This window comes from Trachemys scripta, chromosome 3 (genome assembly GCF_013100865.1).
Source record: "Trachemys scripta elegans isolate TJP31775 chromosome 3, CAS_Tse_1.0, whole genome shotgun sequence".
NCBI lineage: Eukaryota > Metazoa > Chordata > Testudines > Emydidae > Trachemys > Trachemys scripta.
Window position 1 is genome coordinate 81130188 of NC_048300.1, and position 27128 is coordinate 81157315.

At 39.8% G+C, this 27128-nt stretch overlaps 1 protein-coding gene across 21 annotated transcripts in view; it reads right to left on the minus strand.

Moving 5' to 3' along the window:
* Positions 1 to 27128, minus strand: part of AFDN (afadin, adherens junction formation factor) — a 228455-nt gene that overhangs the window by 123981 nt on the left and 77346 nt on the right. For 12 of the 21 annotated variants that reach the window (XM_034765204.1, XM_034765206.1, XM_034765205.1 and 9 more), the window contains exons 3-9: positions 22715 to 22830; positions 15585 to 15748; positions 11293 to 11453; positions 10237 to 10394; positions 5328 to 5439; positions 4703 to 4870; positions 625 to 669 (exon numbers count right to left, since the gene is read on the minus strand). In XM_034765204.1, the coding sequence (XP_034621095.1) occupies positions 625 to 669; positions 4703 to 4870; positions 5328 to 5439; positions 10237 to 10394; positions 11293 to 11453; positions 15585 to 15748; positions 22715 to 22830 (924 nt within the window). The remainder of the gene's footprint in view (positions 1 to 624; positions 670 to 4702; positions 4871 to 5327; positions 5440 to 10236; positions 10395 to 11292; positions 11454 to 15584; positions 15749 to 22714; positions 22831 to 27128) is intronic. The other 9 variants (XM_034765202.1, XM_034765209.1, XM_034765216.1 and 6 more) reach the window with 3 other exon arrangements.

Sequence of the window (27128 nt, forward strand, 5' to 3'; positions counted from 1 at the left end):
GCTCTGCCTAATAGACGTATCATTTAGAGCACGGAGTAGCGTATCCAGCTTTTTGAGAAATACCGAAGATTGCCACTGGGACTCTATAGGGAAGACAGAAGAGAGAGTTCTTCCAGTGGTCCAAGCATCCGCCTAAGCAGCAAAGATTACTGAATACTTCATCCTCACTCGGACAGCCAAGAGAGCATTCAGAAAAAATCCTTCCCCCCTCTACAGTCAGGGAGAAGGTGGTTAAAAAAAAAAAAAAAAAAAAAATCACCACTCCCCTTGTGTTCTGCAACAAGGCAAATAAGGGAGCATTTTCCTTCACAGTAGAGTGCTGCCCTTTAACCACAGGGAAAGGCCTTATGAAATCCAGTTGTGAGCCTTAGCTGGAAGGTTTAGCTCTTGGGTTAATAGTATCTGATTAATTGAAGACCTATTTGACACCTCTTCACCAGTAATTAGACTATTTAAAATTAATCTGATATATCCAGGAAAATCAGTGTTTCATATAATAAATTGCCCATTTCAAAAAAAGGACAGTCTTTCATTCTTTGAGAAAAAATGTTTTTTTTTTTTTATTTTTTGCCAGCACTGTTTTTAGTGAGTAGGGAGAAAGAACAGTATTAAATACAGCATTACCTTCGTAAGTGTGATAGTTGTAGTAGGCAAAGTGATTCCTTCTCCCTGGGGTTAGAAACACATGCACAGGACCCAGGTGAAGGCAGCACCAGCAGGACAGATACCATGCAGAACATGCGGAAGAAGGCAGGAAAAGAAAAGACAGGAAAGGGTGAAACTGTAGCCAGACAATGCTTATTCAATTTAAAAAGGATGCAGTGCATTTAACTCTTTCAACTTGAAAACCTACAAGGACTTTAATCCTGAAAAGTAAGTGGATGGATTAATTTCTATTATTGTTTAAGAAGCCAACAATTAGCTGTTAGAAGAAAGCACAAACAATAGATCAGTGTCCAAGCAAAGTGCAAAGGCTGTAGTTAGTTAACTGTATACAGAGTTGCCACCTGTCTCATTTTAAGATTCTTTATCTATTGATTATTGGATGTCTCGTTCCACTGGCCAGATGCACAGTATTTTAATACTAAAACAACTAGGCTCCATAAGCAGAAAATTTAGACCAGAACCAAAAAAAGATTGTTTTAAGCATTTTAATTTCTTATGAAATTCAAAGGCAAATCTCATTAACTTTAGTCCTAAAAATAAAAACAAAACACACATTTCTGGCATGTGCCACATGTTCTGCTGACCTCACCAGCCATTATCTGAATTTTTACTGATTTAAACAAAATCATAATTTAAAATAGTACCACAGGAATACTGCAGCCAAAAGGTTAACTGATTCAAAAATCACTTAATACAAAGTGTCCCATCCACTACAACTTTCAAATTCCAGAACAAATACATCAAAATTACATCTACTGAAAGAACCAATTCAAATACACAAACAGTACAGCCAAATTACATAACCAGTAAAACAGAACTACAAAGAACTAATACTAACAAAAAAAAATTTTTTTTTTTTAAATCTAGGTTTAATCCCTAAAAGGCTAAAACACTAAAGATACACTGAAAAAACAAATTATACATTTAATAATAATAATAATAATAAAAAAAAAACCCTGATATGCTATGAAAAAGTAACTCACCCAGTGCAGTAACTGTACTTCTTCGAGATGTGTGCCCCGATGGGCGCTCCACTTCAGGTGCATGTGCACTGCATGCACCTTTGATCGGAGATTTTCATTAGCAATGATGTCCGCCCATCAGCATGCCCATGTGCTGTGTTGATATGCTCGTGCCCCACACAGAGGCTATAACAGGCTGCACGGGCAAACTGCCCTTAGTTCCTTTTCTCCATCACTGAGGGCAGGTCTACACTAGAAGCACTACAACAGCGCAACTGCACCAACGCAGCTGCGCCGCTGTAGCGGGTCTGGTGAAGACACTTTATCCCAACTGGGGAGACCTCTCCCATTGGCAAATTATTCCACCTCCACGAGAGGGAGATGCTATGTCCGCTGGAAAGTGTCTCTTGCCGACATAGCACAAGCATGGACAGTGCTTATGTCGCTGTAACTTGCATCGCTTGGGGGGGGGGGGTCTTTTTCACACCTGAGTGACATAAGTTAGATCGACTCAAGTGGTAGTGTGGACTTGCCCTGAGCACTTCAGAGTTGGGTCCATTACAGAGGAAAGGACTGCACCACCAACTGCCGCAGTAGATCTAGAGGCATCAACTAAAGCATGATGTCTGAAGGAGGTATGTACTGAAGACCATGTAGCAGCTTCACAGATCTCAGCAACTGCTACATTTTTAAGTCGAGTCATAGATGTAAGTAGAGTCATCCAGTGAGCTGACACACAGGCAGGAGCTGGAATGCTGGCAACACTGTAACAAGCTATAATACACCCTGAAATCTATTTCGTTAGCACCTGGGTAGAAACAGCAGAGCTCATGGATCTGTCCGGAAACAAAACAGACAGTCTAGGCGATTGAGGAAATGGTTTAGTCCTATGTGGTAGAAGGATAAACGCCCTTCTGACATCTAGCATACAGAGCACAGTCTCCAGACAGGACTCAGGCGGTTTCAGAAAGAAATCTGGCAGGTTAATGACACGTTAGAAGGAACCTGGGATGCAGATATAAGGAAACCTTATCCTCGTAGAAAACTGTGAAAGGAGGGTCTGCTATTAAGGCCCTAGTCTCTCCATCTCTATGGGCTGAGGTAATAGCCACTAGGAAAGCTGTTTTCATAGATAAATTCAGTAAGGAGCAGGTCACCATCAGTTCAAAGAAGGCTTCATGAGACTTTAAAGAACCAGATTAAGGTCCCAAATAGGAGCAAGAACTTTTACAGGTGGAAAGAGATTTCCCAGGCCTTTCATGAACCTTGCAGTTGCAGGCTGACCAAATAGGAAGAACCCCTCAACAGTGGTCTGAAAGGCCATTAGGGCTGCAAGATGAACCTTAAGAGAACTAAGTGACAGTACTGTTTTCATTAGATGCAACAGATATTCCAGAACAAGTGGAAGAGGGGCAGAAATCAGGACAGTGCCCTAGAGTTCACATTAGTGAACAAAACTTTTCTCCATTCCTGAAGGCAAGTATATCTGGTAGAATTCTTCCTACTATATAATGATATGTGCTGTACCTCTGCAGAACAAGATAACTCTAGTCCTGTGACCCATCAAGGAGACAGACCTTGAGGCAGAGAACATTCAGATTGGGATGCAGCAGTGAACTGGTGTCCTGGAAGAGGAGTTGAAAAGTGACTGGAAGATTTCTAGAGCCCTGCAAATCCGCAGATATCCATGGACCACATTTGCGGATCGCACATCGGATGTGGATACCAATTTTGTGTCTGCGCACAGCTCTAGAGGAGGGGTTCTCAACCTTTTTCTTTCTGAGGCCCCCCCCAACATGCTATAAGAACTTCACAGCCCAGCTATGCCACAACAATCTTTTTTGGGAGAAAAAAAACAACACTTTTTTTTGTTTTAAACAAAAGAAATTACAAACTACTTCAACAAACTAAGAACCAACTAGCTAGCTAAGTTGGGATAAAAAAAAAAAGCACAGCAAAAGCCAAGGCAAACACTAAGTGGACCAGCAAAGGCAGTTGATAAGGAACAGAAGGCAGTTCACCCAGGCAGCCTGATATAGCTTTGGTGCTGGGCACAAAGATATCAATGGCACATGTGCAGGCTGAACGGACACTGCTAATGAAAATCTCCGATCCAAGGTGCATGGAATGCACAACCACTGACATGGAGCACCCATAGGGACACTACTCAAAGAAGAAACAGCAGATACCAGCACTTCAGGATGTTTCTCATAAAATTATGATGTTGTTCATGGAGCAGCCTGAACAGTGGCAATAAAACCTCATTTTTGCTAATCATTTGGAGACCAAATGTAGATGGTTTTTGTATATTAGAAAATAAAAATGATTTTAAAGAAAAATCAGAGAAATACATGCAAGTATACTTCTATGTATAATATTTCACAGCCCATAGTAATGATTTAATAACTGTGCTGCAGTATATGGTAAAGCAATTAGGTAATTCAGATTTTAGCAACAAACTTTTTAAAAGAAGTCGTGTTTACAGTAGAACCAGTTACATGATACTACTTCTACCAATCTGAAGCCTCAAATATGTACACAATCTATACACTTGTAAACCACAAAAGGAATACATTTCTATGAAAGTCTCAATTTATTCTACTTAAGGTGGCAACCCTATGTACAACTACTTTTTCATATTAAGTTGTAATATTGAAAGACATCTATAAATAAGGTGTTAAAAGGTGATAAAAGTGTATAAGAAATCTAAATACAGTGATGTATCTATCAAGTTTGGCACTCAAAAATCCAAACAAAACTCCAGTTTATGCTTTTTTTTTTAATACTTTGTGATCTGCCTTCAGTGAACAACTTATTTTTTTAGATGAATCTTCTAAAAATATGGAAAGTTAAAGAATATCAAACAAAGGTTCCTTTGCAACACTTTAAAGCTCATTTTTGTAGCTAGCTAGTAAAAGCTCAGAGAAAATCTGCTACTGAAGTGATATCCGTTAAGTTTTTTAACCACTGTACTTAAAGTACCAAATCTGAAAGCTCAATATAACAAATCTATAATTCAATCTGAAGTGTGATCTGTTACAAAAACTCCATCAGTTACAAATCAGAACTCTTACCTGGGCTTAATTCCACCAGGTAGGGTAGTTTCTCAGGAGGAAGGCAAGAGCCATAGCCAGACCCGTCAACTCTTTCCTTCCCCTTTAATGGCTTTCCATCAGTTTGTTTCTTGGTTTTCTTTGGGATATAGTCAGAAGGCCGTCTTTTCAACTGAAAGACTAGTATTCCTAAAACAACACAACATTATACACATCCACTGAGTCCTACTACCAATGCGTAAACAAATAGAACATCCATAAAGCAGTAAATGTTCTTCATATTGCTTATAACATAGCATATTCAATATGTTCCTTGTATTTTTATTAAGTTAAATTATTTAAGGTTCATGAAACCATAGATTTTTTTTTTAATGCGTCATTTATTTTACCCCACTAGTCAATTTTAAGGACTTTGGTAAATTCTTCCACTTTATTGTACATTTTGAGAATGTATTTAACCATAAAGAATAAGAAAATTTTACTGTCGGCCTTGAAGTTACCCTGGAAAATTCTGGACATGGATTATTTAAAAAAAAAGAACAAATACAATACAACTGAACACTGCAAAATATAATTCAAATGAACCTCCTACTTTACACAGATGGCTTGGACTATCTTACATTTCTGTATAATATTTTAAATATACCTTTATCACTAGACCATTCCCTGAATATTTGAAGTGGGCACTCATCATCATCAAGGATAATTTCTTTAGCACCTTTATCATCAGAGTGTTGAGCACCAGGAGGAAGCATAACCTATAAAGGAAAGTTAACTATGAGTTTCCACTGAAAAATTATCAGATTTGCACCGAGGACCTAGCGATGGATTTTCCTCACTACAGTTTCTATTTTGAGATAGTGAATTATGCAACTAGAAATATAAAAAAAACCTTAGCAAGCAACACATTAACCTATTTTCTGATTCTCTCCCTTTGCTGAACTAGGGTCAATCACACTTCTCATGGCACCAAGGAAAAACAAATTTCACTCACGATACACTATCATCCTCTGATAAAGCAATTAATTTTGTCTTCGCAGTTTGTAAATCAGAATCAAACATGCTTATTATCCTCTCCCACACACACTCTTACTTCTCACTTCGCAATTCCCCCTACACACACGCACCATATAATTATCTTGACCAACACAATTAATGTACAGTACTGCACTAGATCTTTGGCCCTCTTAATGCTACTTTGTGCCACTCTGGCAATGCAAAGCAATCTTAAAGTTTGCTTGATAGTCTGGTGGAGGATTACCTTTGTCAGAATCTTCAGAAAACACTGCAAGCCACTAACAAACCACTACCTATCATGTGCTAACTGTGGGTTTTTTCAGAGGTGTATAACTGGGTCAAATTTGAGTGGATTTTCATGGGGGCAGCAAACGGTACATCACTGATACCAGGGTAACCCCTGTGGCAAGCCCCCACTCCAAAGCAAAGCAGCATTACAGCATTTCATTGAAATGGATGTAACAATTTTTTTAACATGGACAAAATAATTTTTTTCCTAACCTCATTTTCTGAAATGTATGATGAACCATTTTAGCTGAAACTTCCCCCAAAATATTCAGCCTAAAACAAATAACCAGCATGGAAAATTTCAACCTGAACAGTCAAAATTTGATGAAGTTATAAAAAACTGTCTTATAATAGGATGTGTTCGGCAACTTAAGCTGCAGGAAAAGCTACTAGTTATACCTCTAATACAGTGGTACCCAAACTTTTCCTGTCACCCCTCCCTTACCGGCAATGGAATCTGTACGCACACCCCTCCATTAATGTACAGTTGGCTCAGCAGAAGAGCTTGGGCTGAAGGTGGAGCTGGGGGCAAAAGTGGGGTGAGGGAGGAGAGGGGGTTAGAGGCAGAGCTGGGTGGTGCTCCCTCCCCGCCCCCTGTCGGGGGCTGGCCCAGGTCCTGCTGCATCCACTCGAATATTCCTCCACACACCCCTAGGGGGAGCATACCACGGTTTTGGGATCACTGCTCTAATATATATTTTAAAAAATGTAACAGTGAGTTTCCACAGGCTGTGCTTTTGCCCTGCCACTTTTTGTCAACAAGCCAGTGTGCCATGTTACTAGTGATCTATTAAAAATAAATTAAAATTTTGATTTATAATCTTATATCATCACAAAGATCAGCTCAGTGATAGTAAGATTTTTTCGTATCACTATGATAGAATTAAAGGTCACTGACTTTGCTACCCAAAAACAGCCACTAACATTTATGTTATTCACATGCTGGAGAACAAAAACATTTCATGTCATCTACAAAAAGTGTAATTTTTCTTTGAAAATGATCCATCAGCATGTGTGTGCTTTCATTTTGTGCGTTACAGGCAAAAAAATGTTAATTTATCTGAGGATAAGGAATAAAAGAAATAAAGCATCCTAAATTAAGGATATAATCCAGATACGTCCTAAAATAGAATCTTGTATGCCACACAATATTTTCCAAGTTTTAGGTCACATTCAAATTAATGTGTATAGGTAGCTTAGACAAAATTGTCTAATTAGACACCTTGAGAGGTGTGCAATGAATCTCATGATATGCAATGAACCTCACAATTAACATGCTGAAAGACAAAGAAAAATTAGTATTGGAACAAAAACTTATATTCACTTAATGTTTAGTTAGAACGGCACCATTCTCGTACCTGGTAAAGTTGCAGTATAGAGATAGGCTAACAAAATGTGAGAAGAAAAAAGATAAATACAGCCCCAAGGAGCCATGTCCAACAAAAAGTCAGCACTGGCAAAATATGGATGTTGGTCTTTCAAGTGAAACTTCAGAACAAGTGAAATGAATTTTATTATGGATATTTTATGAAGCATTATAAAGGGTCTTTTCTCAGTAAAATAATTTAAAATCCAATTAGATAGCTAAGTAAATGTCAACCACTTGAATCCTCCCCAAAGACATCTCAACACTATCAACAAAAAGACAAAGAACCATATTTTCAAAATGCTAAACACTAGGAGAGGAAAACGTTTTAAAAAAGTGATGTTACTTTAGATCAGTTTAATGCAGCTTTTCAAAGACTGCTTTAAATGAAGATCATAAATACAAGGTAAATCTCAATATAGCACAGTCTTTTACAACACTGGAGGAAAAGGAGAAATTGTTCACGGGATGCTGACAGATAGCTGTGATTTCACTAAAAGTTCCTATAAACAGTACTAAAGAAGTTACAATGAAACCAAATCTATTTATTTAATCTATTTAGCACATTATTCACATGTCTCACCGTCAGGAAAATAATGATGTATGTAGTCTAAGCTGAATCAAGGACTTTTTTTTTTTTTTAATTAAAGAGTTCAAGCAATTCTTTACAGGAAAGTTCAGTTTCATAAAACATTTAGCTAGAATTAGGTTTTCAAGTTATTTCAGTCTAATAGTAAATCACTTCCATATTTAAGTTCATATACTATAGTGTCAGAAGTGTGGCAGATTCAGATCAGTTAGTGAAGAGTACAATATATTATCCAACCACAATGATTCTAAAGAGTCAGAAAAGCAGGTCTGCCACATTTATAAGGATACAGCACAAAACAAATCTATATAATTATCTATGGAAATCACCAGTTACCTCCTTAAAAACACATGAAAGCATACTAGATATACAAAGAAGAGTTGAGTTTCTGGGGAAAGTTTCCACTTTCCACATTAATGCTTTTCCACAAGCCTACAAAATTAAAGAAGCAATTTGCTTCTTTGGTAAGACCAGCAAAATCCTTGCTGAACTTCATGCAAAAGTCCTTAGACTACATTTCTTTATTTTAATCATACAAGATAAGGCTTGAAAAATTCACCATCGTAAGGGAATATTTCTCTGGCATGCATACAAGATTTAAGACACTTACTTCTGCAAAATATAAACTTTTTTTTTCTTAAGACACTCCACAGTGAACCAAAGAGAAACTGATTCAGTGCTATCTTCCTAAGCTGCAGTCTTAGGCTGCAGTATCTCTGCAGCTATTCACAGTTCTCTCAAACATCAGAAAATCGAATCAAAAATCTCTAGTCAGATTCCTTGATGCTATTTAGACCCAGGTGGGAACAGATGAAACTGTCACAAATCAGTTTCAAGCTGATAATGCCACTGAGAGCTATGAGCATGGCAGTGTTAGACAAAAAAAGAAACAAAAAAACCCAAAAGCTTAAAGCAGAGCCTGGAGAAGATTAGAATGGCAGGGATCACTCCCCACTCACAACAATTAGGAGACTCAGGGTATGTCTTCACTACCAAGATTAAAGCACTGCTGCGGCAGCACTTTAGTGTGGCTGTGTAGTCGTGGCCCCAGCGCTGGGAGAGAGCTCTCCCAGTACTGTAAAAAAACCCCACCCCCTTAGGGGAGTAGCTACCAGTCCTGGGACCGCGGCTCCCAGCACCGGTGCACTGTCTACACCGCCACTTTACAGTGCTGAATCTTACATTGCTCAGGGGGGAGTTTTTTCACTTCCCTGAGCAAGAAAGTTTCAGCACTGTAAAGTGGCAGTGTAGGCAAGGCCTAAAAGTGGCGCAGAGAGGACACCTTCCCCCCTTCCCATCAAAAAACAGTGAGTCTTGGGGAAGGCAAGAAGAATGGAGAAAAGCCTTTTGTCCCTTCTACCAACTAGAGGAGTAACAGCTTCAAATTTAAATCAAACAGGTACTAGCCAGAGGCCGATATACAGGATGGAGTTCACAAACAAGGCCCAGACGTAGCACCTTGTTTCAAATCCCACCACCATCCTCTCCTTACCCCAACAGCTGGAATGGGCAGATGGAGCTGTATTTTTAATCGGTGAGTTGCCTATGGACACTCCCTAGTGAAGCTACACCACTCAGCTAATAGGTAAAATTAAAAACAAATTCTATATAAAGTTTGATTTTTTTTTCCAAATTAATTAAAAGAAACCTATTTGTCTCATTTTCATATCATTCAATGAGCTGAGGGTGTTTTTTAATTAGACATCCTTAAAATATATATTCAACTTCTAAAAATTAAATACCAAACTGAAATTCAATTTTAGCTTCAGGAACAGCTCTCTTATTATACATTATTGAACAGCGTCTGAAAATATCTCAAAATGTGTACTTTGTCAGACTTGGGCCTGATCCTGCCAACGCTTATGTATTGAGTATTCCATTTAGTTCTGTGCAACCAACCTTTCACAAAGTTTCTCACAAACTTAAGTGTTGGCAGGACTGAGGCCTTAATTTATAAACTTTACTAAAATTTATTTGATATAGTTGCATAAGACTGCAGTATCAATTTAAGTATAAAAATATATTTCCATCAGTTACACATTGCTTTGCAACAAAGCAGCAATAAAAATGCTATCAAGCTAGAAGGTTTAGGTTCGTTTTAAAGATTTATGAAAATGAAAATAATTGAATTGCTTAGGAACTACTAACATATCTAAGTGACAAGATACAAGTTCTAAGATTATCAAAGTTTGTTGATATTTTAAACTGTGCTGATTTTTTAAAAGTTGCTTCAAGAAAGAAAAACCCCTCAAACATAAGCACCAGGAGTGTTTTGATGTTAACAGCTTTACTTACCCGAGCAATACAGTAATCCTTGGGATTTTCCTTTTCCAGACCGTACTTCTCCAGTGCTTCAATAACTGCAAAGTCTGCAGTATCTGTAGTGGACAGCAGAATGGTCTTGTATGGTATATTTGGTTTTAAACTGTCTGCATAAATCCTCAGGGTTCCACCTTGAAAATATATGTAATTACTATTTTATCTGAGCAAAGGGATATGCAATCACAGATTTAAGAGTCCTAAACGTTTGAACAGACTTCTTTGGTATACCTTAACACCAAAACTCTACAAATTCCTCCTTTCATAGATTCCATCTCTTGCCCATCCCTACATACAAATGCTGTGCCCACCCAATAGCAAAAGCTATCTTTTAGCACATTATATAAAGGGATTCTCATTTGTTACTATAAATATTTGATTTCATGTATCTGAGAAAGACTCTGCTTATAAAACACCAGTATACAGCTTCTTCCATATTTCCCTGAGAGATCCATTTCTCCTTCCTTTTAAAGAAAAGGCCTGGGATCAGAATGAGCATGCAATCACTGAATCAAAACTAAAATTGTTTCCCAGAAACCTTTTCTGAAATATAAATGACATGAATGGGAAACCACACATTCTAACAATAGATCTTACAACCTTTCTGACAGCTAAATCCAGTTACACACAGGAGAGTTGTGATAAACAGAGATAATTTAAGCTCTTCAGTGTCCTAGTTTACCTGAATCCCCAAACACTGCCACACACATTGATACACTGAAGTCCAGGAATTTTACAGAACTAATTTTTACTTAATGGTTTGGCAGTAGTTTTTTTTTTTTTTTTTTGCAAACTCTAGCAAGTGTTTTTTGTTTTGTTTGGGAAGATGTTACTAGCAACAAGACCAAAGTAAACAATCCGTTATCAGATATAGAAACTGGCTTTAGTATGAGTAAGTAAGTTAGATTTCACTGGACTAATTTAATAAAAGAAAGTTTCAAGAATTGTTGGCCATGTGAAAAAAGGGCTAAGCTTCCTTTAAGTAGTATATCATTAAATTAAAACATACAAGAAGCAAATCTGAATCACTACCTGAGTCTGGCCGGCCATCAGAGCTGCGGAACTCCTGCATTCTCTTCTCTAGTTTCTGTTGTCGCCGTCGTTTCATGACTACCTCAGGATTGGATATTGTCCGAGTGAAGCTGGTCTCTGGCATATCTTTGTACACCTCTGCTGCGAGACGAGAATTCTCACTGTCAAATTAATTTAAAGAAAAAGAAAAAAAGGAAATATATTATTCAATACTTTGAAATATCTAAACACATCCTAATTACTACATGAACTATTAAACAATCAGATCTGTACCGTGACAGTCAGAGTACATCACTATACAAGGACAGTGTTTTCACTTACTATGCCTCTGTTAGACTATTATTCACATGTCTGAGTTCATGTACAATAAATAGTAACCAAGAGTCTTGTATATTAGTACTAGTCATCTTACAAAGACAAGAGCATCAAGGTCTTTCTAGAAAAAAAATTAAATTACGAAATGCTAGTCAGATTTTCACATATTTAATTTTATTCTGGTCTGCAAGTGTTGTAGATCATCTAGAAGCAACTAGGGTTGGTATGTGTTTGCTACTCAACTTTCATCTTATTGCATTCAACTTGAATCACAAAACCAAGTTCAAGCAAAATTGCATTAGGGAAGGCTAAAAAGATTATTTTGAATGTGAAGGCAAAATTACAAAAAAAATCCAGAGAACTCTGGACAAAACGAAACACTTGTATTCTACTAATAATTCAAATGAACAATTAAATCCACTGACATGTCAACCAATAATTTCTTTATATTAATGTAAAAAACATTAAAATTGTGCTAAAAAGAAATTGCATTATTAACAAAACTCCAATATTAATACACAAGAATAGTGTATTGTGGAGCTAAGTTTGCCCTCTACATAATATGTTTAACAAATTAAAGGATGTTGATAAATTGGAGATGATTCAGAGAAGAGCCATGACAATGATTAATGGATTAGAAAACACGCCTTATAGTGACTGACCTCCTTGAATCTATGTATTTAGCTTAACAAAGAGAAGGTTAAGGGGTGACTTGATAAGTCTAGAAGTACCTACATGGGGAACAAATATTTAATAATTGGCTCTTCGTTCTAGCAGAGAAAGGCATAACACAATATAATGACTGGAGGTTGAAGCTAGGTTGGTGGATTCTCCATCACAGGCAATTTTTACATCAAGACTGGATGTTTTTATAATAGATATTCTCCAGGAATTATTTTGGGGAAGTTCTATGGCATACAGGAGGTCAGACTATGATCACAATGGTACCTTCTGGCCTTAAAAATCTATGAAAGCCTAAAAAAACAAGGCTTTAAAGATGACCAACAGTAGTATATTTCCTCACCCTGAGACAAAATTCATCACTACCACAAGCACCGATACACCACAGAGAATGCACCACTAAAACCTGTCTCTGAAAAAATGCCGGCGTTCCATCACCTCCTCCCCAAATCCCACCCACACATCCTGCCTACCCCGTACACAGATCAGGCTCTTCCCTCTAATCCCATTGTCCCTTCTGCACAATTCCATGAACCTATATATTTTCATTCATTCAGGAATATGTTAAAAGATCTTGATTGCCATGAAACTATTCAACTGATTCACAAGAAAAGCAGGTGTTGAAGATCCTGGTTGCCACAAAATGCATGAAGATTCTGGTCTTCTACAAAGTAGCCACGATTTTGTCAAAGATCTCTGATTCTATACAAACTACATCTGACTAGCCAAATTTATTCCCCATACACAATGTTAGCCCAGAGCTTTATCTCTGAGATCATATAGTTATTCCTGACGTTCACAAAGTGCTTGTAGAAGTTTTCGTATCAGATTAAGGTTCATCTACTCCAGTATCCTGTTTCTGTCAGTGGCCATACCAGATGCTTCAGAATCAAGTGCAAGAAATATCATAATGAATAATTATGAAAACATGTCTACAGGTGAAGTTTCTTGCTAACATCCAACAGTAAGTAGCTGACTTGCACCCTGAAGCATGAGAGTTTAGATCTCCCTTTTTATCCTGTTCTGATGTGGATGTTAATATCCATACAAGTATCCAATCCTTTTTTTAATCCCCATAAGCTCTTTGCTTCAATGATACTTTATGGCAGTGAATTACACAGCAGTTATCCATAGTGTAAAAAATTATTTTCTTTTAGCAGTTTTAAATTTGCCTTTCCATGATACTGATTGTCCACTGGTTCTTGTATCATGAGAAAGGGTAAATAGGTGTGCCTAATTCACCATCTATACCATTCATTATTTTTGTGTACCTAGTTCATGTTTCTTGTTATTTAACTCCTCTTTAAACAAGTCTTTTCAATCATGCCTCATATAGCATTCACCAGGCATCTATTTCCCCACTTCCCTCTCAAACTCTTATTTCTGCTCTATCCTTTTTGTAATAAGAGAACCAGAATTGAACAAGATATTCTGGGGAAGATATACTACTATACGTACACACATACATATATACACATACATATACCTATATAAAAAGGAATAATATTCCAGCATTATTTTCTATTCCATTCCTTACACATTCTAATATTTTGCTTCTTCAAAGGTGAGCACTGAGCAAATATTTTCTTTGAAATGTCCACAATGAGGCTTACGTGAAAACACAAGGTGTTTATTAAATTTCTGCAGCAAATAAAGCTGCAAAGCAGGAGTAGGGAGAAAACTGGTGCTTTTAAATCCCAGTGTGAGGTACTTCAGGCTCCTACTGACCGGGAAGAAAAGTGCTGTTATGAAGTGAATGACCCCAAATATTCTATTTAGATGAAAGTGTTTATGCCCAACAAAATATCCAGGTCCAAAAACTGGGAAAAAGGAAAGAAGAAAAAACAACTCTGCAGGACATGAGGTTCTGAGGCAACAAAAAAAAAATTGCTGCTGTCCTCCAAAGATGTGGACTGGGGCTCCAAAAGGAAATCAAGCAATGGGTTCGCATTTGTAGCAGGTAACAATGGAAAAGGAACTCTCATAGCTCCCTCTGGACAAAATAAAATGGGTAGCAAGTAAATAGTTGTGGATTAGAAACATGAGAAATGTTATGGCACACATTTTAAAGAACAGGATTTCAGAACAACGTATGTGCGTGAAATTTGACTGAATTAACATTACTAAGAGAACCTTAACTTTTTAATTTCATAGTTTGAAATTTCAAAAGCTAATACTATATGCTAATGTAACACTAAAGGTTATAAGTGTATGATTTTGTATTTTATTTTTCCTGTAAATCCCTGATTAGGTTTACAAGTTTTCAGTCTGCAAAGCGGAAGGCAAACGTTTTCAAAAATTTATGCCTAAACTTAGACACCTAAATCTATATTTAGGCACCTGAACAAGTGACTTGATTTTCAAAGTAATCACTATCTGCTGCTTCAATAGGACATGATGGATGCGCAGCACTTTTGAAAATCAGGCATTTTATTTAGGTGCCAGAATATGAGAGTTCAGAACCCTAACTTTTGGTATTAATTTCTACAACTTTTAGCCTTAAGTTTATCACATTGACATAAGCTACAGTACTTAAGTTTCTTGGTCATCACAGCCAACATTTTCTTTTGTCTGTGAGCTCTACAGGCACCTGCCCACATTGCCTTTTGCTCTCCAGTATTTTCAACAAATTAAAGTTCCATACAAGGATTAATAGTTTATGCTCCCTGCACTGTTCCACTGAACTAGGCAGCAATATATGTGGGAGTTAGAGATGGAGTCCAGTTTGCAGTTAGAGAACTGCAGGAGCCAGAATCGTAGGCTGGTGAGGTAAGCAGCCTGGAGAACAGTGAACAGCCAAAGAGCTGAAGAGATGAGCCGCTGAAGCCTTCTACAAGCTCTTCCGTTTCCTAACGGAAGCACATGAGCAGGATCGCCTGGACAAGATCCCAAGAGTGAAGGCCCAGGGAGTGGATCCAGGCTACCTGGAGCGCAAAAGGAGAAACTCATCTTTGAAAATAATCATTTCAAAAGAAGTTCCTGAAAAGTATTTTCACCTATGAGCAACAGCTGTGGATTTTCGTATGGGAAGAGAGAGTCAGGAGTGAAAGATGTCTCATGACAGCAAACAATTTTGCTACGAAATTTACAGGTTGTTGCACACTTTAGGAGTTACTGCCATAAAATTTCATCCTGTTGTGGTAGCCAAATCTTATTTTAAATTATTCCCTCTCCACCCCCAATGTTAAGTGGTTACTTATTATTTAATTTTTTGAGAGGTAATAATACAACCAATTTATATAATAATAATAATAATAATAATAATAATTAACTCATCAAAATTAAAATAAACTTACATATCATCTCCATGAAAAGGTCTATCATCTCTATCTGATGCTTGCCGCAATGCTTCTTTCTCTCGCCTCTTCTTTTCTTTTTTTTCTTTCTTTGATAGAGTCCGTTTGAAGTTCTGGATCACTCCCTCTTTTTCTTGTTTTTCAGGCCCATTGCTCTGAGCCTTCTGAAATGAATCAAGTTAAACTGCTTTTGTCACTTGGTCTACTGCAAAGTCACTAATGATCTCTAATTACATCACAAACTAGATTTGGTAGTTCAAGTTTGTAAAGCATAAGCTAAAACACTTAGTAACGCCATATTGGAAATAGATACAGGAAAAGCAACCACCCCACCCCCCATTACCGGGGTCGGGGAGAAGGGGAAGGAACCATTAGCAATTAAGCATTTGATTTTTAAGTTATAAACAACTAAACACATTCTTCAAAGACTGACTGAAATTATTACAAACCTTGTAGCAGGTGCAGCAACTCACTACCACCTTCCCAACTAACTTACAGGACTTACTGGCATTTTAATTTTACTCTCTTCTTTTATACTTTAATGGAAATATGAAGTTGGATGCATACTTTGAATTTTTTCCCCCCCTTGTATAATATACCCTCCGTTCTTTTTATTTAGAAGGATCTGAAAAAGTTCTTTCCTTCTTTCACCACATGACATAGGTTCAATGGCTCCCTGCAGCAGAGGTTATATTTCTTGCAGCTTCTTTTCCTGATAAGATTGTACCCAAGTGCATTTTTGGGGAAACAACATAGCATTAACAAGTAATACTAAAACAATATGTCAGGAGCAATCAGTAATAAAAGGCTCCCAGACTGCCTCTGACAAGGAGATCCTTGCAGGCCACTGCGAGTGGCAGGCTGACTAAATTGCTTGGGAACCTTTTCAAAAACCATTTCAATTTTTGATATTTCTAGAAAGGAGATCTGGTGAGGCCAAAACACCTATACAGGGAGGTACTGATTTCCCTTATGGCTGGGCATCAGTATGAATACTGGCTTCCTCTCCTCTCAACATGGGAGGGGATTGATTGAAAGATATGACAACCCTGCCCAGGTGTAAGTCAAGTGGAGCCAAGCTTGTAGGCACCGCAAATTGAATCTGATGAAAGATGTCAGATAGGTGCATATAGCCTAACAGGGAGAGGCACTGACACACGGTAGATCGAGGTTTACGGGTGGTGAAAGAGATCAGGTTGCTCGTTGCCTAAAATCTGTCTGCAGGAACAAAAGCTCTCACAGAAATTGAGTCCAGCCATGCTTCTATAAAATTTACTGTCCTTGTGCAGGACAAATATAAGTCTTCGTTTATGCAAACACTTAAGATGGCAAGGAGGCCCCGAAATAACTTTGTTGCTGATATAACCTCTTAGTGGGATTGGCCTACCAGAAGCCAGTCATCTAGGTATGGAAATACCATATATCCCTAATGTCTCATCTGGGCCACTAGCACTGCAAAAACATTCATGAACACCCTGGGCACCATCATGAGTTCAAAGGGAAGGACGTGGAATTGGTAGCACTGCTGACCAATCATGAAACACAGGAACTTCCTGTGTGATAGGTGAAAGCCCGTGTGAAAATATACATCCTTCATATCAAGAGCTGCATACTACACTCCCTCTTGAAGGGAGGTGATTATAGATGCTATTGTTATCATCCTGGATTTCAGCTTTCAGATAAAGTTGTTGAGCTGCCAAAGGTCCAGGATGGGTTTCCGCGCTATGTTCTTTTGGGGAATTAGGAAATATAGGGAGTAGAACCCTCTCCCCCGGTACTGAGGAGGGATGCTCTCTATCCCTCCCCGGAATAAAAAGGATTCTGCTTCCTACTGAATAATCAAGTGGTGAGAAGGATCCTGGAAGGGGTTCGGGAAGATAGTTTATGAGGAGGGAAGGAGAAATACTCTATAGAGTACCCCTGATGGACAATCTGCAGAACTCAACTGCCTGTGGTGATCTTGTTCCAACTGTGGGTGAAGACAATAAGATGACCCCCCAAAGATGACAGGAGGAGATGTAGGTGGCATCTGTGGTGATACATGGATCTCAACGTGCATGTCAAAACTATCCTCTCACCTGAGCTGAGAGGATGTGGAGGGTGTAGGGTGGATGGAGCTGAGAAACGGGACCTCTGAATCCTCTGTCACTTACGAAGAGGTTCAGGTGGATGCTGGTAGAATAAGATATATGAATGGGGTAGTCATAGCCATAGGCTGGCACCCACCAGCAGCCAGCTCCGCCTCCCACCCACCAGTGACCACACCACTCAACTTCTCCGCCTCCCTCCCAGCTCCTCCCGCCCGTCGTGATCAGCTGTTTCACAGCGTACAGGAGGCGCTAGAAGAGATGGGGAGGATCAGGGATGGGGCGCGCTCGGGGGAGGGGATAGAACTGGGCGGGAAGAGGCAGGATGGGGACTTGGGGGAAGGGGTTGGGTGGGGATGGGGCCTGGGGCAGAGCGGGGGGTTTGAGCACCCTCAGGGCCCAGAGGAAGCCAGCGCCTGTGGTCACAGCTGAAAGTGCTGTCTCTGGTGTTTCCTCTTTGGGGCTGGAGTATAAATCCCAAGGGATTACAAGGTGGATCTCGAGTCCATGTGAGAATGAAGAGACTTGTCTGTCTTTTCATTAAAAAGGTTGGACTTATTGAAAGGGGGGAGGGAGTATTGGATAGTATTTTGGACCTCATAGTCAGACTAAGGCCAGAAGGGACCACCATAATCATCTAGTCAGACCTCCTGCACATTGCAGGCCAAAGAACCTCACCCACCCACTCCTGTAATAGACCCCTAACCTCTGGCTGAGTTACTGAAGCCCTCAAATCACGGTTTAAAGACTGAGTAACAGAGAATTCACAATTTATGCTAGTTTAAACCTGCAAGTGATCTGTGCCCCATGCTGCAGAGGAAGGCGAAAAACCCCAGGGTCTCCACCAATCTGACCTGGGGAAAATTCCTTCCTGACCCCAAATATGGTGATGAGTTAGACCCATGAGCATGTGGGTAAGACCCACCACACACATACCTGGGAAAGAATTCCCTATAATAACTCTCAGCCTTAACCATCTAGTGCCCCATCTCCAGCAGCTGGGGACTTTTGCTACTGGGAGTCGCCGATGGGCCACATGCCATCATAGACATTCCCATCATACCATCCCCTTCATAAACTGATCAAGCTGAGTCTTGAAGCCAGTTAGGTTTTTTGCCCCCACTGCTCCCCTTGGAAGACTGTTCCAGAACTTCACTCCCCTAATGGTTAGAAACCTTTGCCTAATTACAACCCTAAACTTGTTGATGGACAGTTTATATCCATTTGTTCTTGTGTCCACATTGGCGCTTAAGTTAAATAACTCCTCTCCCTCCCTGGTATTTATCCCACTGATGTATTTGTAGACCGCAATCATCTCACTCTCTCAGCCTTCTTTTGGTTAGGCTAAACAAGCCAAGCTCTGAGTCTCCTCCCAGAAGGTAGGTTTTCAATTCCTCAGATCATCCTAATAGCCCTTTTCTGCACCTGTTCCAGTTTGAATACATTATTCTTAAACACAGAAGACCAGAATTGCACACAGTATTCCAGATGAGGTCTCACCAATGCCTTGCATAATGGTACTAACACTTCCCTGTCTCCACTGGAAATACCTCACCTGATGTGTCCTAGGACTGCATTAGCCTTTTTCACGGCTGCATCACATTGTCGACTCGGTCATCCTGTGATCAACTAGTACACCCAGGTCTTTCTCCTCTGTTACTTCCAACTGATAAGTCCCCAGTGTGCAAGAAAAATTCTTGCTGTTAGTCCCTAAATGTATGACCTAGCACTTCGCACTAGTACATTTCATCTACTTTTAAGACCTCTCTAAGAAAGCCCGAGGATTGAAGACAAGTCCCTTTGCATGACCAGTCTTGTGGCTAAAGATCTGGATGCTGTACCTGCAGCATCTACTGTATCCTGAAGACAGAACCACTCTTGCTACCAACCTCCCTTCACCCAGAGAGGACTGGAACTGGGCTCTGTCTTTCATAGGTAGCTGGCCTTTAAATTCCACAAGCCTAATGTAAGAGTTAAAATAGTATTTTGCTAATAAGGCTTGGCAGAGGAAACGATCTGGACCAGATTGGGGAGCAAAAGCATTTCTTTTGGACAGTCCGCTGCAGCGATCTGTCCTTATGCCAATGCAAGTGGCTCTTACTCTCATGGGAAGCTGTGATGCTCTATACCAATGGCTCTCAACCTTTCCAGACTACTGTACCCCTTTCAGGAATGTTTTGTCTTGCGTCTTCCCAAGTTTCACCTCATTTAAAAACTACTTGCTTACAAAATCAGACAAAAATACAAAAGTGTCACAGCACACTATTATTGAAAAACTGCTTGCTTTCTCATTTTTATCATATAATTATAAAATAAATCAATTGGAATATAAATATACTTACATTTCAGTGTTTACTATGTAGACCAGCATAAACAAGTCATTGTATGAAATTTTAGTTTGTACTGACTTCGCTTGTGCTTTTTATGTAGCTTGTTGTAAAACTAGGCAAATATCTAGACGTGCCCCCTGGAAGACCTCTGCTTACCCCCAGAGGTACATGGACCACTGGTATATACTATTATGGTGACCACTTTTACAAGACTGTGATACATTTTGTACAAAGTACGCCTCGTGAGATATTTGAAAACTCAAACTCATGAATATTGTTGTGCTGGTAAAATGTGTCTACCAGCATTGTATGAGAAGCTATTATGTATCACTTTTATAACATGCTCCAAGGTGAAGACAAGCAAGTCCAAACCAGTTTTTCAGAGACAAAGACACACTAGCATCCGAAACAGGTGTTAAAGAGTGATCACTGGCTTAAGCAGCCATTCTTCAGCAATGGGAAGGTGTAAACAAGAAATGTACACTGCATCACAGGAACGTTCAACCCTCGCGTCCACAAGGGACTATGTGTTGCCTACGCCCCGGGGCAGGGGCCGGGTGGAGGGCAATCCTCAAAAAGGGGAGGGTGGTATAAAAGAGAGAGAGAGAGAGACAGACAGACAGTGACCTCCAACTCACCTCTCCCTCCTCCCATCTCTTTGCTCATGACATCAATGAGCACCTGAAGGACTCTGAACTGGGAGAAGGGTCCCTGGCTGAAAGAAAATCCAGCCTGTGAACTATTACAACTTGTGGTGAGAGAAAGATATTGCTCTAAATCCTATTAGCTTGTTAAAGTTTAGGAATTAGCTTGCGTTTTTATTTTCTTTTGTAACCAATCCTTTCTGTAGATAATAAACGTATCTTAATGTTTTATCTTAACCAGTACATATTTGGATTAAAGTGTCTGGGAAATTCCATTTGGAATAACAAGGTTGGTGCAATATTTTCTTTTGATGAAATGACAGACTTTCCAAGAGCTTGCATTGTTCATGAGTGTGCTGGAGAGTACAAGACACACACATTTCTGGGGGGAAAACTGGGACCAGGAATTTGCGGGTGTTACCCTGTATGTAATTCATCAGTGACTGGTCAGAGTGCTCATATATTTAGGTGGGAGTGAATCTGCACTTAGCAATCATAGGTGCCTTACCCTAGATGGTACAGGTACCGTTGATGCTTGCTGCTGAGAGAAAAGGAGCAATGGCAGGAGATAGCTCTTGAATCCCAGGACCCTAGGCACAGTCCTGGGACTGGGGGTATTTTATTCTGCACTAAACTATGTACTGACTAGAATTAAGCTAAGATATAAACTATTTACAATTAAATTTTGTACAGGTTCTGCAATAGCAAAGGAGGACACAATTCCAACTCAAGCCACATGGCAGTAATAAGGAACTGGAGTGACGTCGACCCACACAGCCTCTTATACTCTCTGTCAGGAGAGCGAGGAGAGCTACTGCGTGTGTGGGTCAGACACCGCTTTGAAGAAAATCCGGACTCAGGCACATGGTGCGCATGCATATGCATGTGTGGAATACACATAGGGACCATCTTTTGAAGAAGAACCAACACCTTAAAACTAGGTGAAGCAAGTCCAAAACATGGCAACCATGCGCGACCCGTGACTTTCACATCAGGTGAGGCTGGGCCTGAGCACCGGAAGCTCCCTAGAAGTGGGGAGGGCCACCGGCACCCAGACCATAGCCCACCCCCTGCTCTGCCCCGAGACCCACCCCCACTTGGCCTTGTCCCTCAAGGCCCCATCCACGCTCCACCCCCAGACCGCCCCAAGCCCGGCCCCCTCCCCTAAGAGGCTCCCCTGCCTGCGACTCTCAGCCCTCTCCCCTGGGGGCCCCCTGCCTGCTGCCCACACCTCTCTGCTTCTCAGGGGGGCAAACAGGCATGAGCAGCAGGTGGGGAGGTGAGGGGGGGAAGAGAAGTGGTGAAGCGCGAGAGACAGCCGGGGGTGTGTGTGTGAAGAAGTACGAGACACAGGTTGGGGGGGGGGGGGGGGGGGGCAGGCCCGCAGTGGAAGAGGTGGAGCAGGGACAGGAAGAAGAGCAGTATGGGTTGGGCCACAGGGGAAAAGTGGGAGCCTAGAGCAGGGCCTCAGTGCGAAGAGTGGGTGGGGCCATGAACACCCTTTCAGCGATAGCACTCCAACAGCTGCAGGCCAGTGGGGTGCTTCGAAAGTGAAGTGCCCCGCATCCCATCTGGGGAGGCTTAGCGCCCCCCCAGCCTATTATACCAGCTGCCCATAATGGCAGACCTCTGGGTGCAAGGATATTAAACTAGTTCTCCACAATCTACACTGCCTGCCACTAGATTTGCTGGTAAAGTTTAAGTAGTTGTTTTGGCCTTTAAAGTCCTAAGTAAGTTTGAGAGTAACTAACTAACTCTCTTGTCATGCCATACTTACACAGTTGGGAGCAGCAAAAATGCTCAAACTGGGATCCCAGTGGTGTAAACCAGAAGGGACTACTGGCAAGGAATTCTTTGAAAGATCTTCACAGCTTTAGAATTCAGTCTCTCTGTACTGTTAGCAGGTTAATGTAAGTTATACTGAAGCACTTAAGCTATTTTTAAACTTATGATATGAACAGGTACACTTTTATAAATCTAAATAAATATTTATTGAATTTGAACAAGTCACAAAAATCACAACAGCACTTTCCTAAGAACTAAAACCATCACCCTGCATATTACTTTACCTTTGGAGGAAGTGTATCATTTTCATTCTTGAGAACAAACCTCCCCTCTCGGTCATCCTTGTTCCAATTTAACTGTACAACAAGAGGCTTCTCATCTATATCTAATCTTCTTTCTTCTTCAAAATATGAAAGAGAAAATTGATAACTAATGGTTAATTCAGCACCTCAAGATTCAAGACAATTATGGTGTGTTACTTTGTCTTAGTCAGAGTTGACAAATTTAGGATTAAACTGATTCTCTCTTTAAAAAAAGATTTGCTGTGCAGCAGCAAGTCTGCTTATGCTTTTCTGCAGCTATAGAAGGCTTCTCAATTCAGGGAGCTATGCCTTTTCCAGTGACTAAGAGGTTAATTTTTTACTACTGTAGCTGCACAAACTGAAGATCCATTGTAAGTAGATCTGTGGAACTTTTAGGACAGACAGTGAAATTTGGGACGTACAAACTTCCCATGCGTAACTATAGGTGGAACACACAGCAATATCTATAGATAAGAATGCCTAAAGCAGTGGTTCTCAACCAGGGGTCCAAGCCCAGAAGCAGGTTTCAGGGGGGCCGCCAACAAGGACCAGCATTAGACTCGCTGGGGTCCAGGGTAGAAAGCCGAAGCCCCACCGCATGGGATTGAAGCCTAGAACCTGAGGGCTGAAGCTGAAGCCTGAGCAATATAGTTTTGCAGGGGCCCCACAGCATGAGGCGCTTGCTATCCCCTAACGCTGGCCCTGGCTTTTATATGTAGAAAACCAGTTATTGTGGCATAGGTGGGCCATGGAGTTTTTTATAGCATGTTGAGCGGCCTCAGGAAGAAAAAGCACTGCCTTAAAAGACCTTTTAACTTTTTCAAACAAACATTCACCTTTCAGACTGAAATTTACCCAATCTGCACAAACACAAATATGTTTGGGAAGGTTGAACAAAAATAAACCAAGCCATTTTAGAGTATGAAAAAAAGTGAAAAATCCACTATGCACATGTAAGGGGGCAGAGTTTAAATTGCACATGAAAGCTTAACTTAAAAAAAGTTGGAAAACCACTGGTCTAAACTTATGATTTCTTAGAACATATAAATAAAAATAAAATATGCTAAATCCACATGCCTCTGTCGAAAACAGAGTTAAAAGTTGCTTTTCTATAGAAATGAAAAATTGGGGGGAGAGAGTGCGGCGAAGAGTGGGGAGGAAACATGTAACTTTTGATGTCAAATTTTATCAATATGGCACAATAGGTCATGTACTGTATTAAGGGCTTGACCTAGTAGTGGATCCAGGAGCTGTGCAACAGACTGGCAAAGTCACCACAGGCTTTGGGACACAGCCTCTGACTCCAAGAGACACCATCATATATCTCATCAGGATCATCCATTGAGCCCACCTGAGTGGTCTCATAATCCTATTTTATACTTTCTCCCTAGCTGAGCTCTGATTGGCTCAGTTTCAAATGGAGTATTATTTATGACTTCACCCATATTGGAAACCCACTTTCCAGCTTATAGAAAAACAATGATTGCCCAGTGACTACCAGCCTTTGCTTCTGGATAGTTTGGGGCACTTGGAAACAGCCTTGATCTGTCTCCTTGCATGTGTACACCAATACAGATATAAACAAACAAATCTATTAATTTCTCAACTGCCTTCTGCTCTGTTTTATTTATACTGCAGTGCAATTACAAGAGCAGAAATCTTGGATTGTTGTTTTTATTTTTCTAGGGGTAGGGTAGGGTAGGGCTAGGGGTTATGTAACAAGGGAGAAAGAGCAGAATGTGCAGCCAGGCAGGAGGAACATTGGTGTCAAGGCAGGACACTGTGGGAAGAAGGTACAACATTCTTCAGTGTGCAGCCTCTAGAGTTGATTTAGACTTAGAACGGTCTTAGAAGGAAAAAACTGCCATGGCTGCAGGTCATAATAAAGATCCTATTTGGGAATCTTTTAAAGAAATTCCTATACCTCTGCATAAGAAAGGAACAGTGCCAAAATGTAAACAATGCAATAAAGAGATACAAGGCCTGGTTGTCAGAATGAAACATTATAAAAATGCTCCTCACAACGCAATAACTTTGATGATGATGATGAGGACATGTCTGAACAATCTCGATCAACTGGTTAGTAAACTTATTTTTTCACCTGTCATAACTAAAGGGAAGGGCAACAGCTCTCTTGTGTACAATACTATAAAATCCTTCCTGGCCAGAAACTCCAAAATCCTTTTACCTGTAAAGGATTAAGAAACTCAGGTAACCTGGCTGACACCTGACCCAAAGGGCCAATAAGGGGACAAGATACTTTCAAATCTTGGTGGGGGGAAGGCTTTTGTTTGTGCTCCTTGTTTTGGGGGTTGTTCGCTCTTGGGACTAAGAGGGACCAGACATCAATCCATGCTCTCCAAATCTTTCTGAACAAGTCTCTCATATTTCAAACTTGTAAGTAACAGCCAGGCAAGGCGTGCTAGGTTTATCTTTGTTTTCTCAACTTGTAAATGTTCCTTTTCCTAGAGAGTTTACCTTTGTTTGCTGCAACTTTGAACTTAAGGCTAGATGGGTTCCTCTGGGCTCTTTAAATCTGATTACCATGTAAAGTTACTTTCCATCCTGATTTTACAGAGATGATTTTTACCTTTCTTTCTTTCTTTAATTAAAAGCCTTTTTAAGAACCTGATTGATTTTTCCTTGTTTTCAGATCCAAGGGGATTGGATCTGGACTCACCAGGAATTGGTGGGTGGATGAAAATTCTCCTTGTGTTAAGATCCAAGGGTTTGGATCGGTGTTCACCAGGAAATTGGTGAAGAAGTCTCTCAAGGCTACTCAGGGAAGGGAGTTAGTACTTGGGAATGGTGGCAGCAAAACCAGATCTAAGCTGGTAATTCAGCTTAGGGGTTCACATGCAGGTCCCCATATCTGTACTCTAAAAGTTCAGAATGGTGAAGGAACCTTGACAGCACCATTCTTATGGATTGCCTTCCATGTCTTGCTATATTAGTAAATGATGACAAATTATTGTATGCAGTTTTGTAGCCGTGCTGGGTCCCAGGATATTAGAAAGACAAGGTGGGTGAGGTAATATCTTTTATTAGACCAACTTCAGGTGTGGCTAGAAAGCATCTCTCTCACAAGAAGTTGGTTTAAAAAAAAAAAAAAAAAAAAAAAAAAAGGACTTGCCTCATCCACCTTGTCTCTCTAACTTATTGTCTTTTAGATCTGTGTTTTGGGTGGATTACTTGCTTATGAATTTCAAAATGTTTGAGTTCAAAATATTAGTTTGTTCAGCATGTTAGTTTGTGGTGTGACCGTTTGTCAATTACATTTTTACTGTTACTGCTGGACTTCTGAAATGGATTTTTATTGCTCAGTATAAACAAACAGTCTAGGTAAAGATTTTCTGTTTAAAAAGTAAAGTTTTATTAGGGATTTATGAATTTTAACATTTAGAAATCCTTATGATTTATTATTTTCCCTATAAAACTGGGTTTAGAATAAATTACTATTACATAATGGTACAAATCCTTTAAAAAAAAAAAAGACAGTGAACTAAGTAATAGTGAGTGAGAGTGACTTTACCTTTTTGTTTCAGGGTCTAGCTTAGACATAGAGGTATGAACATGCATCATCTGCAATATCTACAACTTCAGAGACAGCAGTGCTGTAACTAAACATATGTCACAGTAATTTTTTTTTTAAATAAGGTAAAGAGTTTTCTTCATCATCCAGTAAAAATCATGGATGAGCTCATAATCAGGACCAGCAAATTCCAGCAATACTGCTTGGTTCATTTGTGCAACAAATTCTCCTTTTCATCTTGTTCAGAACAAACATTTCATTGATGTGGTTCAATCATTATGACCAGACTACACTCCAACCAGCAAAGCAGACATTCCTGGATACAGCATATGAGAAGGAAAATTGAACAGTGTGCAAAAAACATTGATGGTAAATTTGTTGATCTGCGTCTTGATGGATAAAGCAATATACAAAAAGATTCAATACGTGCTTGTGTGACAAGAAGAAGATGGGTTTGTCTATCTTACAGAAACATCTGATACATCAGGAAATGCCCATACAGAAGAATGCTAAAAAGAAATAGCAGTAAACGCTATTTCAAATTGTGAACAAAAATTCAAGTGTCCAGTGTATAAGCTTTGTCAGGCAATGCTGCAAATGTAGCAAAGATGAGGAGAATCTAGAAGAAGATAATGAAGGGACCCTGAAACTTAAAACATATGGATGCCATGCTCACTTGATGCATCTTTTCACCAAAGACTTAAATACAGCTCAAGGGATAAAAGAAAACGTTGCTGAAATTGTAATGCTTCTGTAACAACCACTTTGCTCCAGGCTTCGCTGAAGAGAGCAAGAAGATCCAATCTAATTCTCCCCAAGATGTATGCTGGAATTCGGTGGTTGACTGTGTTGAGCTATTTATTA